The 14,690-nt window shown below is 37.7% G+C and overlaps 1 protein-coding gene across 2 annotated transcripts in view; it reads right to left on the bottom strand.

The window, feature by feature from the left end:
- Positions 1-14,690, bottom strand: part of DYNC2LI1 (dynein cytoplasmic 2 light intermediate chain 1) — a 47,225-nt gene that overhangs the window by 7,018 nt on the left and 25,517 nt on the right. Inside the window, exons 5-10 of one of the 2 annotated variants that reach the window (XM_032653532.1) lie at positions 12,921-13,009; positions 8,604-8,790; positions 7,610-7,678; positions 6,934-7,011; positions 3,222-3,298; positions 2,547-2,617 (exon numbers count right to left, since the gene is read on the bottom strand). In XM_032653532.1, coding sequence (XP_032509423.1) covers positions 2,547-2,617; positions 3,222-3,298; positions 6,934-7,011; positions 7,610-7,678; positions 8,604-8,790; positions 12,921-13,009 — 571 coding nt within the window. Of the gene's footprint in view, positions 1-2,546; positions 2,618-3,221; positions 3,299-6,933; positions 7,012-7,609; positions 7,679-8,080; positions 8,791-12,920; positions 13,010-14,690 lie in introns of those variants that run through there. The other variant, XM_032653534.1, reaches the window with a different exon arrangement.

Here is a 14,690-nt window from a genome sequence, read left to right as displayed (position 1 = left end):
CTCTTTTATTGCTGAGTAGTGTTCCATGGTAGGGATATACCACAGTTTATCCACTTACCTGTTGAATGATATCTGGGTTGTTTCCACTTTTGGGCTATTACAGATAAAGCTGTCATGAACATTTGTGTACAGATTTTTATGTGAACATAAGTTTTCATTTCTCTCACATAAATGCCCAACACTACAATATCTAGGTCATTTGGCAGCTGCAAGTTTAGTTTTATAAGAAACCATCAAACTGTTTTCAAGAGTGGCTGTACCATTTTACATCCCCACCAGCAATGTATGAGTGATCCAGTTTCCTCACATCCCCTCACAAGCATCTGGTGTTATCACTATATTTTATTTTACCTATTCTATTAAGTGTGTGGTGATATCTCATTTGCATTTCCTTAATGATTAATGAGATTAAACATCTTTTCATGTGCTTATTTGCCATTTGTATATCCTTTTTAGTGAAATATCTGGCCATGTCTTTTGCATATTTTCTTTCTATCTATCTATCTAGGCTGCACCAAGTCTTAATTGTGGCACATGGGATCTTTAGTTGCGGCAGGCAGACTTCTTAGTTGCACCGTGTGGACTTTTTTTTTTTTTTTTTTGGCTGCATTGGGTCTTCATTGCTGCGCATGAGCTTTCTCTAGTTGCAGTGAGCGGGGGCTACTCTTCGTTGTGGTGCACGGGCTTCTCATTGTGGTGGCTTCTCTTGTTGCAGAGCACGGGCTCTAGGTACATGGGCTCAGTACTTGTGGCTCACGGGCTCTAGAGTGCAGGCTCAGTAGTTGTGGCACATGGCCTTAGTTGCTCCGCAGCATGTGGAATCTTCCCGGACCAGGGCTCGAACCCGTGTTCCCGGCACTGGCAGGAGGATTCTTAACCACTGCCCCACAGGGAAGCCCCATGTGGACTTACTTGCAGCATGTGAACTCTTAGTTGATGCATGCATGCAGGATCTAGTTCCCTGACCAGGGATTGAACCTGGGCCCCCTGCATTGGGAGCGTGGAGTCTTCCCCACTGGGGAAGTCCTCTTTTGCATATTTTCTAATTGGATTTTTTTTTACTGTTATTTATATAGTCTAGATACTAGTCCTTTGTAAAATATGTAGTTTGAAAATATTTTCTCCCAGATTGTAGCATGTCTTTTTATCCTTTTCACATGGGCTTTGTTGTGTTTTTTTTGCGGTACGCAGGCCTGTCACTGTTGTGGCCTCTCCCATTGCGGAGCACAGGCTCTGGACGCGCAGGCTCAGCAGCCATGGCTCACGGGCCTAGCTGCTCCGCGGCATCACATGGGCTTTTAAGAGCAAAAGTTTTTAATTTTGATGGGGTCCAAGCTCCATGATTTTTAAAAAATTTATTGTATTTATTTGATAGCACTGGGTCTTAGTTGCAGCAGGCGGGCTCCTTAGTTCTGGTATGTGAACTCTTAGTTGCTGCATGCATGTGGGATCTAGTTCCCTGACCAGGGATCGAACCCTGGCCCCTTGCATTGGGAGCGTGGAGTCTTAACCACTGTGCCACCAGGGAAGTCCCTCCATGATTTTTTAAATTCAGTATTTTTCAACCCTTTTCTGACCTCCAACTACTTACATGGGCAAAAGATTTCCATCAGCATTATCTATCATTACAGTGATTCTCACTGCTAATGAAATTAAGTTGGTAATAATAAGTATTATAAATTCAGTATTTATAATCACTCATTAATACCTCTATTCTTTTCATTCCAATTCAATCTACAATCTCATGACAAAGACCTCTACATTTGAAGTCAAGTCAACTTTAGCTTGTAAGAGTAACGGGGGATGGGAAATAAAAAAGAAAATTATTGTCCATTAGAGTGTTAAAACCAAACTATGCCAACCCCAGCATATAGAGTTGCTAGGCCTGAGAATCTCCACAATGAAAATAGCTTCTGTGAGAAGATAAGGAGTTTGCCTATATAAACGCTTGAAATTTCTTTTGCTTCATGAGTCTAGGACATCTGTAAGTTTAGGAAACACATCCCATTGGATGAGAGGCAATTTTTCATAATGAAAAATTAAGGCATACCTAGTTAGTACAACTGTGTTCTTTTTGATTTATTCCAACACTTGAATCTCAGATTTTTCATCATTGCCCATAATATATAGCTTTGAATTTCCTGACCACTCTATGCTTCTGGTTTTCTTCTAAACGCAAGGAGCTAAAATTTAAAAGTATCTGGAAATCAGTGAGGGAAAGAAAATACATGCAAAATGTTTAGTGGAATATAGATTAGAAATCTATATACAGATTTCTATATATAGATTTCTATATAGATATACATAGATATAGTGGAATATAGATTAGAAATCAGTCTCTTATGTGACAACATCCCTTCCATCACAAATATGTCAATGTGATGCATTTTGCATCAATACTGTGTATACAAAGAATAACAGCAACAATAATGAAACTGGAAATGATGGTTAGAGTTAGGAGATGTTGGAGATGAAGTGAACAGGGAGTAGGACAAAATCAATAAGCAATTAAAAAACCATTGAACAATCTTAATAAGTTCACCAACCTATTTGACTTAAAGAATCCAATCCTGCTGTGACAAACAGTGGTTTATTCTGATCCACACACGTTGATTTGCTACATGGATAAGAAGAAAAAAGAATCCAATTTAGTTTAGCAATCAAATATCCTGCCACTCTCTACTGTAAATACAAGAGCCAAGTTTTATATCTAGCCACTGGTGACAGCATTGCTCAAAATGAATGAATGAATATTAATATGATTCCAAAAATTAAAGTAGAGCACTAATAAATGTATTATAGGAGAAAAAAAATGACAAACCCAAATTACCTCAAATCAAAACCAAGGAAAGTAGCAAGGTTAAGAAAAATACACACTAAAATCATTGATTCCACTTCTAATCAATATAAAAAAGTGATAATAGCGGGAAGGCTACTGAAATGAGGGAAAAGAAGTAAAAGAAATCAGGGAAACAAGTATAATAGTATCATTGTTTTGTCTAGTCTCAAACTAAGTATTATATAACATTTTAGCTGTAAAATTTGATAAATATTTAAACAATATAAGAAGCAGAAGACAATATGAAATTATCTCTAAGAGCAGTCATCTGAGGCACTTTCCTGGTCAAGAAGCAAAAGACTTGTGAGAACAATAATCAGATGAGACAATAACAGCAAAAAAAAAAAGATAAAAAGATATTTAAAGAATATTTTAACAGTACCTTTTGTCAATGCCAAATGCCAACTGGTTAATAACTCCACGTATTTTTAGTAATAGAGCTTCTGATTTACTGGTAAACTAGAAAGAAAATAAATCAGGAGAATAAATTACATGCTCTGCTTTCAAATCACAGAAACAGGTAAAATAAATATGGCTTTGAACAAGTACAGATTGCAGAGAGAAATACTACCTATTTGTCCAACAATACTTGTGTTTCAGTAAGCAAAACAAAACCTTTGAATAAAGGGAAAGAAAAATCTCAGTAAATTCGTTTTAACTTACTCTTCAAACTTCATGAGTGCAGGATATTGAATGGACTTGTTTTTATGCACTGATCATTTCCGCTACTCCCACAAATGGATCGTAATCATTGCCAAAATGCAATCTGGTTGGTTAAAGAAGTAGGAGGTATGCATCATAAATAACTTTTTCATCTAAGGGCATATGACTGTCTTCAAAGCAGTTCATGTGGGAGTTGCAGATCAGTCCAACAGATACTGATACTCACTAAAACCATTTTTTAACTTCACTTCTGAATTGCCTTTGGAACCTGCAAAATAAGCTACTGAATATTCTCAGTGGTGGTCTATAACTAGAATGATCATAACCAGAACATTTTAGAGAACGAAACGGGGTGGGTACTATTAATCATTAATCTGAGAAATCAGGTGAAACTAGGACATATGGTTACCCTACAAATCTTTTAAGACTAATTTGATTTTTGGAAATACCAAAGTCACCCAGACCAAGATGTATGAAAGTGGGAAAAAACAATCTTGAACCAAAATGAGTTGTAATTATAATGTACAGAGATCCATTTTCAGGATAATATTCATTCTGGATTAAGAAGAGGCTCCAGGGAAGACATTCAATGGAGAACACTCATGTGAATATATAAGGTTTTATTTATTTATTTATTCATTCATTCATTCATTCATGCATGCACGCGGTACGCGGGCCTCTCACTGTCGTGGCCTCTCCCGTTGCGGAGCACAGGCTCCGGACGCGCAGGCTCAGCGGCCATGGCTCACGGGCCCAGCCGCTCCGCGGCATGTGGGATCTTCCCAGACCGGGGCACAAACCCGCGTCCCCTGCATCGGCAGGCGGACTCTCAACCACTGCGCCACCAGGGAAGCCCCTGATACATTTATTTTTAAAAACTGAAAAAGTTTAGGCTTCTACTGAGACAATTTTCTAATATGAAAACTTCAGTTGAATTTTAAAAACACAAGTTTTCATCCTCATCATTATTATATTATCTATTATGTTCCCTATATGGTGAGGAAAAAAACCTCGTCACAAATGTCTTTCATAGGATGTGGGAAGTTTTCTAACTCAACCCCACCCCCATCTACTGCATCAACTGCCTTGAAAACATCCTCCAGAAATAGCTGTAGAGCTTTTACTTATGAACTCAATGCCTGGGAACTCATAATCTCCAAAAGCAACTCATTCCATTTTCAGATAATGGTAGTACTAGAAATTTCTTTCTTAATTTGAACTAAGCTCTATTGATTCCTTGTTATTGACTCTAAGAAAGCAAAGAATATATTTAATCCCTTTTCCGTGGATCAGTCCTTCGAATGTTTAAAGAGTGTTATCACAATCCCGATGCCAGAATATAATTTTATACTGTTCCTCATACATCATAATTCTAAGTCCCCTAACATCCTGTTGGCTCTCTACTGAATCTGGTTCTACTTACCAATGTTTTTGTTTGTTTGTTTGTTTTTGTTAACTTGATTAGATTGCTCATACTATCGAACCAGTATTCTTGACTGAATTATAAAGGATAAACTATAGTGTTAAAAAACAAAAGACTGCTGAGTATCATTGAACCTTGTAAAGCAGTACCCAAGTCTGGGCTGTAGGGTAAGAGTGGAAGTGAAACTGAAAGGTGGGGCTTTGATAACTCTGGCTGCTTTCTTCTTGGTGTGGGAAGCTAGTAAAGCATTATGGTTCCCCTGGTGGTCCAGAGTGCTCTTATAACCCCAACCTCTGAACCCTCTGGCTTACTGAAAGCTGAGATGAAGGAGTCTCAAATCCTTTCCCTAGTCCCTGACTTTCTAGGGTCTTTTGAACCATGGTTAACTGCAGGCCTGCTGTGGCCTGGGTTGACCTGACTTCACCTAAATTTGTATCCGTAAGACCAGACTGGCCCTGATGGATCATCAAATGTGATCTGTTCCTAAAGAAAGATAGGTATTTCCCTCAGTGAACTAACCAGAAGTAAGTATGGGGCCTTATCTAGTGGTGAAAGTAAGAAACTACAAGATCCATGGTCTTTGCTTCTGTACTCTGAATGAGTAATTTACTTTAAATTCGTCATATCTTTTTCAAAACAATAAAGAATATTTTTGTGGTTGCCAAGGGGGGGTTGGTGAGGGAAGGTTGGATTGGGAGTTCGGGATTAGCAGAGGCCAACTATAATATACAGAATGGATAAACAACAAAGTCCTACTGTACAGCACAGGGAACTATATTCAATATCCCATAATAAACCATAATGGAAAAGAATATGAAAAAGAATTGTAAAAAAAGAATATTTCCAAAGTACTCTGTCAACCTAATATGTAAGCAGATACAGTACAAACATAAAAGGTAATGATTTTAAGAAAATACATAATAAAATATATTTGGAGCATTCTGAAAAGTATAAAAATTTTAAATACAGATCATATTTATTACTTTTCATCTTAATATACTAGCCACGAAGGCTGGGGACTAGGCCATGTTTTCTACAGGTTCCTCTGAGCACTCTGATTTAGAGGGAAAGAGAGACCATTCAAATGGGAAGAAAGTTTTTCCTTTTTTTTTTTTTAATAAAAAATGCGTTTATGTTTTCTTGTGTTAGAGGACATCCAGCAACATTTGGTCCTGCTGTGGAAGATGATGTAACAGTAATTATAAGAACCAGCCTTGGGCTTCCCTGGTGGCGCAGTGGTTGAGAGTCCGCCTGCCAATGCAGGGGATGCGGGTTCGTGCCCCGGTCCAGGAGGATCCCGCATGCCGCGGAGCGGCTGGGCCCATGAGCCATGGCCGCTGGGCCTGCGCGTCCGGAGCCTGTGCTCTGCGGCGGGAGAGGCCACAGCAGTGAGAGGCCCGCGTACCGCAAAAACAAAGAACCAGCCTTTACTGAACTTTGTGTCAGACCCTGTGCTAAGCATTTCACAGTACTCAGGCTACGAATCCTCACAACAACCCTATGAAGAAGGTATTGTTTTGTCCATTTTACCAGGAGACTGAGGCTTCAGTGAGATTAAGTGACTTGTCTGAGACCACATATCTAGTAAATGGTGGCCCAGGCAGCATGACTCCCAAGTTCATATTTTTAACCTCTACAACGAACAGCATTTAAGTTTTAAAAAAATTGTTAGTCTTTTTCTCTTTTAAGAGAACATAGATTCTAATTTTTAAGGGGAAACTAAAACATAAATAAATAAACAACCAATTTATCTCTTTAAGATTGATGGGGGTTTATGGCTATTAGAAATTTAGAACTTTTGCTTCAAAGAAATGGTAGGCCATCTAGCAGAGTGTGTTCTAGAAATACATTATAAACACTCTGTAACAAGAGGGTTTTGAGGCAATGGGAAAGGAGAGAATGACATGCATTAGTAAAAGCATTAGCATTCATAACTGTGCACCAAGCTGTTAATCTTTCCAAATTTGTTACTGTCCGTTCAAACCCAAAGGACAGGAAACATACAAACCATTAATGATGCTCCGTAATAATGTGCAACAAATCGAAGTGTCTTGCATATTACCTTCCTCTTCTCAGAGTCAAAATCCTGAAGAAATATGTTATTAAAAAGAAAAAAGTTGAGACAACTAGTGTCTGTAGCAGAAAGGTGCAAATTATTCAATACAGAAATAGATTTTCTTATTTATTTTTTGGAACATACCTTGAGTAGGATTCCATTACCTTGGCATTTGTTTCTATAGAGAGCTGAACAGTAGCTGCAGCCTTCTAGAGCTGCAGCTACCAGATCTTTCCTTGTTTAAACACTTAGCTCAATAGAATTTAGATATAAGCACACATTTTCTAGTGCGGAATACCCCAAGGATTCTCTGACAAGCAAAGATAAGAAGAAACCAATTTTCTACTTTCTTAGATTTAAAAGTTGGGACATAAGCCCTGTCCCTTGGTGACTGGACTGGATCCAGTTTCTAAATCTTCTGCCATATCCCCATTCCACTGTATTTACTGTTCCTCACCTATTTTCTCTTTCCCAACTATATCCTCTTTTCCAAAATCTTTAAGATGTGTGACCCCTTGACCTCTCCCTCCCAGAGTCATTTTTCTCATTTCATTATTACTTTTGTTCCTCTCCTATAAAGCCTAGGCATGCATGTACAACAAGCTCAACTAGAAGTGGAAGAGCTTACCTGAAAAATATCGTATTTACTTCCAATTATGACCAGAGGAATTGGAAATGGGTCAATTAATTCACGATCCTGTTAACAAACATATTTCACTGATTCATTATAATTGTTTATTACTATGTATTCATCAATTTCCACTTATATCATTTTAAATCTTCCCATAATGTTGACATTGTTTGCTTGACATAGAGGTTGTTTCAATATTGAATTTCTTAAACTATCAATACATTTCTCAAGCATAAAACTAGAAATGACAATTCCCTAAACTATGATATTTATTCTTCATGTTGTGTCCTTTTATTTTCTTAAATATGTCACCTTCCTTTTTTTTTTTATTATTATTTCGTATTAACTGTTTGTTACAATAACATTTATACATGGGAACCATAAACTATCAGTTCTGTCCTGATATTACCTTTGTAAAACACACTCACATAAGCTCTGGGCAATATAAAATACTGCTCTTGGTTTTCTAGAAGATGACATTCATGATTGTATATAAAGGACTTACTTGTGTTATCATATTGCAAGTTTATAGTTTAATTATCAGATGATAAAAAGATATTGATTATGTGATAGACACTAAATGAATGTAAAGTATAGTGACGGTAAAGGCTGTTAAAATTCTATTCCTTGCTTAAAATTGTAGTCTTATCTAGCCTTTGCCAGGTGACATTTGTACAACCTGGTTTTTTATCTTCATTTTACAGAGATTATAAAATCAGTATCAAACTACTACTTTAAAACTCTATTCTTTTTGATTGGTGTAATATGCCATAACAATCACAGTAGATGTCTAACAAGACATATGAAATCTTTCTCCTTGTTTTGCCCTTACTGAGGTTTTATTAAATTGCTATAATTTTCCAGTGAACAGGTTCATCTACATGAAATGAATTTCAACTCATGCATAAAAATCTAAAGAAGTTGTTTGTGATGTTATCTTTAACTATATATGGGGCTAAGAATTCTAGGGATAATCCCAACAGTAACTCACTGGATGGTCCTTCTGCATATTGCTCCATATCTTCTGTCTCATTTCAGAAACTGCTTTAGCATTTTTCTTCCCCAGTTTCATCATCACTTTATCTACATGAAGTTTTGTGGCTTGCAACAGATTTTCCATGGTGGGCCAAAGGTCATTAGGTTTCGAAAGGTCCAAAACAAGAACAATAGAAAATGTCCTAAAGAAATAAAAACATGTTTCAAAAAAAAAAAAGAGTCAAAAGAATTACTATTTGAAGCCATACTATACCGAAATTTATTTTCTAAAAATAACACTATAGTTTAAGAAAAAAAAAAACCCAGCAATGTTCTAAGAAAAAAATGCCAAAATTATAGCCTTATTTATTCTAGTGCTTTTCCCTAGTGATATTTAAGTGTCACAACTGAAGTTTTTGTTTGAACTAGTAATAATCCAGTTCAAATAATCAGCAAGTAATTGGGTCCAACAATGCCATATTTAGATCCACTTTTGCTGTGTGCTCCAAAGAAGGGAAGCAAAAATAATAATCACAGCAGCAGCAACAATGCAACAACCTGGTGAAGAAGAAGAAAACAGATTTACTGATGATCCTTGCTAGGAGGACTACCTACCTTATTTACTCTTAACAACAACACTTCCTAGAAGATGTTATGACGGCCATTTTATGGATTAGAAATCTGAGGCACAGATTCATATAACTAGTAAATTGTAGAGCTGCTATTTACATCCAGAGCCACGTGCCTTTCTGCTGTACCTTGCTGCCTCTCTGAAAGCACACCCCTGGCCACCACACACACCACCACTGTGACCACATGCACGTGTGCTCATGTTCGTGTAAATCTAACCTCAGCAAAAACAACCCAATTTAAAAAGGGCAAAGAACTCAAATACACATTTCTCTATTTAAAGGTATACATATGGCCAATAAACATATGAAAAGAGGCCCAATATCACTAATCATTAGAGAAACCCAAATCAAAACCACAATGAGATACCACTTCACACCCATTAGGATAGCTATGATACATAAAAGTAAAAATAAACAGAACCCCCCAGAAAATAACGAGTGTTGGTAAGGATATAGAGAAATTGGAACCCTGGTGCATTGCCAGTGGGAATATAAAATAGTACAGCAGACACTGTGGAAAGCAGTACAGTGGTTCCTCAAAAAATTAGAGGATCCTGCAATTCCACTTCTGGGTGTTTTGAAATCAGGGACTCAAATAGATATTTGTATACCAATGTCCATAGCAGCATTACTAACAATTGCCAAAGGGGGGAAATGACCCAGATGCCCATCAGTGGGTTAAGAGATGAACAAAACATGGTATATACATACAACGAACTATTATTCAGCCTTAAAAAGGAAGGGAATTCTGATACATGCTACAACATGGATGCATCTTAAAGACATTATGCTAAGTGAAATAAGCTAGACTCAAAAGGACAAGTATTATATGATTTCATTTACATAAGGTACCTAGAGTAGTCAAACCATAGAGACAGAAACTAGAATGGTGGTTGCCAGGGGTTGGAGAAGGGAGAAATAGGGAGTTATTATTTATTGGGTACAGTTTCAGTTTGGGCAGATGAAATGTTCTGGAGATGGATGGTGGTGATGGCTGCACAGCAACGTGAATATACTTAATGCTACTAAACTGTACATTTAAAAATGGCTAAAACTGAATTTTATGTTATGATAGTTTACAATAAAAAACGAACAAATATAGGAGTATTTCAGAAAATGGTCATAATAAGTATGTAGAACCATAATCATGGGCCAATATATTTTTGATCAACAGGGCAAACATTCTGCTAGTAGATATAGCAAGGAATTATAATACATGCTAGCTATAATATAGTCAAGTTATTTTGCTTAGTTTGAGCAAATCAGCTGTGTTGTGTAATTAAAGCAGAACAGTAGCTAAATTCTATACTATAGGTCTAAATCCAGAAAGTAGTCTTTTTAGACATTAATTAGCAAGATTTTCTATAAAATTATTGAGCCATTAAATTCTCTAGCCAACTACATCTATGTCATTTTAATAAGCTCAGAACCAGTTTTGCTTAATTGTAACAATATATATACATAAGCGAGGATACTATATTTTCAGAGTTTTAGTATGGTTAATGTTTAAAAAAGAGAGGACTATGGTTGAACTTTTTTTAACTGTGGTAAAATATATATAACATAAAATTTATCATTTTTTCCAAATGAAAATAACTTTGTTTTAAGCAAAGGAGAAATGGATTATTCAACTTTTTTCTAAGATTAAGATTTATGTTTCCAGTGCACTGGAAATATCTGTGTTACTTTTACCTTCATAGCAAATGACAGCTAAAAACATGGGCCTCTCACTGTTGTGGCGTCTCCCGTTGCGGAGCACAGGCTCTGGACCCGCAGGCTCAGTGGCCATGGCTCACGGGCCCAGCTGCTCCGCGGCATGTGGGATCTTCCCGGACCGGGGCGCAAACCCGTGTCCCCTGCATCGGCAGGCGGACTCTCAACCACTGCGCCACCAGGGAAGCCCAAAACACAACCTTTTAAAACAGGGAAGTGGACCACAGGAAATGCTGTTACAAATTATCTAAGGTCTGTGGAAATGTTCAGTGCATCTATAATTATTCTATGAATAGGCATCTTAAAGATAAACAGTATCTAAGAGCACTGGTACGGCTGCTGAGGTCGCTGGGCTTCGTCCAACATAAGGAAATTATATGTCAAATTAATTCCAGCCACAAAACACTCTGAGATTTGCAGCTACATGAGGAGTGAAATGCTTTCCATGAATTCTTCCATCACTCGGCAAGCTACTCTGGACCCAGGCCTATGGCGCCCCTGCCCTCTGTTCATCATAACCCTGACCCCTCTTCTCTCCTAAAGCAGGCTCCAGCTGCCCTGGGGTTCCAGGGAAAGAAGACCAAGGACTCACAAAGTGAGGCATTAAAGAAACTGGAGAGGTTTGGCTTCCTGCAGAAACCAGAATTTCTACAAGCCCGTGAAGTCTAGAGAAGGGAAGTGAGGTAATATGGCAAGGTGAAGTGCAAGTCAGGGCCAGGTAAGAGCTGCTCCCGGCCTTTTCAGTCCTGCCAGCCTCAGGCCAGGCTGGCTGGCAGCTCTGGGTCCTTCAGCTCCTCCCCGTCCGCGCCATCTCTTCACAACCACACCACCGTGAGCTGCCCGAATTCCCAGGCAGCTTCGATTATTTGTCTCTGTTAAAGGAGGACAAACGAAAACTATACAGCTGTAAAATCCCATGATCCTGAAAAGTAATGTCAGGGGAAAACGGTGGTTATAAGTGAAAAAGCAAGATCTAAATCTATATACATACAATATCCCATACCTGTACAAAGTATATTTATGAACACTGAAAACACTGAAAGAAATACCTCAATGTGTTGATAGTTCTTTTTCATGTGATTGAGGATGCTTTTACTTTCTATGTACCTTTCAGTATTTTTCCAAGTTTTCCATATGAGCATACATTACGTTTGTAATAAGTAAAGGACAGTAAATCATATTTCTTGAAAAGAAAAAAAAATCACTGAACAAATAAAGCCAACATTACCGGCTAGTTATAGAAAAACAATTATCCTGTTAACAAGAAATAATTCCATACTCTAAAGATCTTAATGGCTGAAATTTAACAAATAATTGTCAAGCCCTTTGTATTGGGTCCAGGCAGCAGCAACGGTTTGTGTTAAACTCTGACAGGAGTAAGATATTTCAGATTTTAAAATTTTGTTTTCCTTGGCTAAGATGACAGTTTTCCACATCTGATTTGGCCACGTGTGGGAGTCATTGCTAGGAAAACACCACCAAAGAGTTTGAGGTTTTCCCCCAGGTTCTGTTTCTTTTAGGGTAGCAAATAGAGACTTTCTTCCTCCTCTGACTCATAGACTTCCCCTGGATGAAGCTTCAATGGTATTAATTAGCATTAAATTCAAAGTAGACATAATGTCCAGCTGCAGGAAAAACTCAGGGCTGAATTAGCTCACGCTTGGATGGGTGTTAGAAATAATTGTTTTCAAATTTATTTTTGCCAAGTGAATTCATTGCCCAAGTGTTATTTGACGTATTTTTGTTTGCAGGCTTGCAAAATATGTTACTAGTTGGAATGCCAACTATTTCACTTCAGCACAGGCCAGAACCTTGGTTCTTTTAAAATCTCTGACAGCATTACAGTTTAAGCACATAGAAAGGAAGTGAACCGTAAGCAACATAAAACCGTCCCTGCAAGTTCTGGTTCACAAAAGCCTACTCATACTCATCCTGTGGTCTCCACTGGATACTTACTAACAACTGTTCCTGGAGCTGGCCACACTTACCGTAAGGTGTCACTTGTGATTGGGACGCTGATTAAGTCCAGTAAAGAGGTTCCTCCACCTAGTTCCCAAAAATGAGCAATATCTTTTGGCTGAAAAAACAGGGTTTTTTCATATTAATGTTCTTTGGTGTTTTTACATTTTAAATAGTTCTTATATTTCATTAGTACCAGCCAGTAATAATTATGGATACAAGATATTATAGTCCTCAAGACCATTTCTTGGCAATTTTTTGAAAGGAAAGGAAATTTTTTCCTTTCTCTATTCCATCCCTCAAAATGCACCAAAACCTCTATTCCAAAGAACAAAAATGAAACATTAAGAATGTACATGTGTACTAAATGCCCTAATTCTACCCTAACTTAATAGAAGACATTAAACAGTGCCCCAATTCTGTAAATATCACATGTAGCAGACACTCACTCAAATTAGAAATAAAATTAACAAATTGAACACATTTGGAATTATCTTTTTGAAAAGAGTTATAATTTTAGATAGAAATAAAACAGTTGAACAGGAAAACATCCTAATTGAGGGAGGCAGAAGCTCACAAAATAAATCAGACACACAGACAAGACATGAGGAAACGGGAAGAAAAGGTGGCAGTCCAGGCTGCAGACTGGGATTTCCCGGGCAATAGTATATAAGCAGCTGGTCTGTGCCTGACTTCCCTGGGGAATGTGACCGGCTGGCACTGGCCATACAAGCGGTAGGTGGGGGAACAAGGAGAGACTCAACAACTGTTTCCCTTTTTAGAGGACTCCAACACTAGGGGATTGAAAGGGCTGGGCAGCCAAAGGGCTGGGTAGCTTGGAAATAAGACCATCTATTCCATGACAGCTCTCCTACACCACCGGCTAGCTGATGGCATCTCTGCCTCTGGCCAGATACTAAGGAACCTTCAGGACACCAAGATTGTGTGAGGGGCTGATAAAGCTCTTCCACTTAGAACTTTTAGGAGACATTAAATCTGTGAAAGATGTGAAGCCCATCTTTGAATGAATATGGAAAAGCCCAACTTGATAGCACAAAGTTTAACAGAAACAAACAGGTGAAAAAGAATCACATGAGTTTTTATGTGTCTAATACCATGAACTTGGAAGAGGCAGGTGGTCATTAAAGCAGTTTTAGATGAATATATATATTTTGCATTTTTGACAAGTTATCTCAACCATTAAAATTGTTTTGCGGTTGCTATTTGAATCATTAATGTTTGTGGGGGAAATAAGTTTGCATTGGAAAATCTCCCTTGATTCACAACTGGATGAAGAAAAGTTTTTAGAGCTCTTAAAAGTTAAGCTTATGAAAGTTGTCTCAGAGTTTCCCATGAAAAGGATAATTCCATTTCTAGGCTTATCCCTCATGCAAAATTCATGTGAGTCACAAAAATAAAGTCCTCCCCCATCTCAATATATTACTTTTTTTCTTTTCTTTTTAATTTCACAGTTTTAATAACCAGCTTGGCATTGGTGAATCCAGGAAGCAGCAACAGCCCATTTTAACTGTTTATATACATTGTCTAATAATCAAACACTTGGACTGGATCAATCTATTAAAATTTGCCTGTGTTATGGGAGATATGGGACCTTCTACTGTATTCTAGATTGTTCTTCCGTACATCTAATTTTATTTTTTAAAGACCTCTTTTTCATATGAGAACTCCAAAAGAGAATTCCATTTAGGAATTTTTATTCCTCTAACATACACTATAAGTTCTCCCTGTGCCCTGAACAATGTCTAATTTTCCTCTGTAGATACACTAACACAAGTGAA

This window comes from Phocoena sinus, chromosome 13 (assembly GCF_008692025.1).
Source record: "Phocoena sinus isolate mPhoSin1 chromosome 13, mPhoSin1.pri, whole genome shotgun sequence".
Taxonomy (NCBI): Eukaryota; Metazoa; Chordata; class Mammalia; order Artiodactyla; family Phocoenidae; genus Phocoena; species Phocoena sinus.
This window is presented reverse-complemented; position numbering and strand designations above follow the sequence as displayed.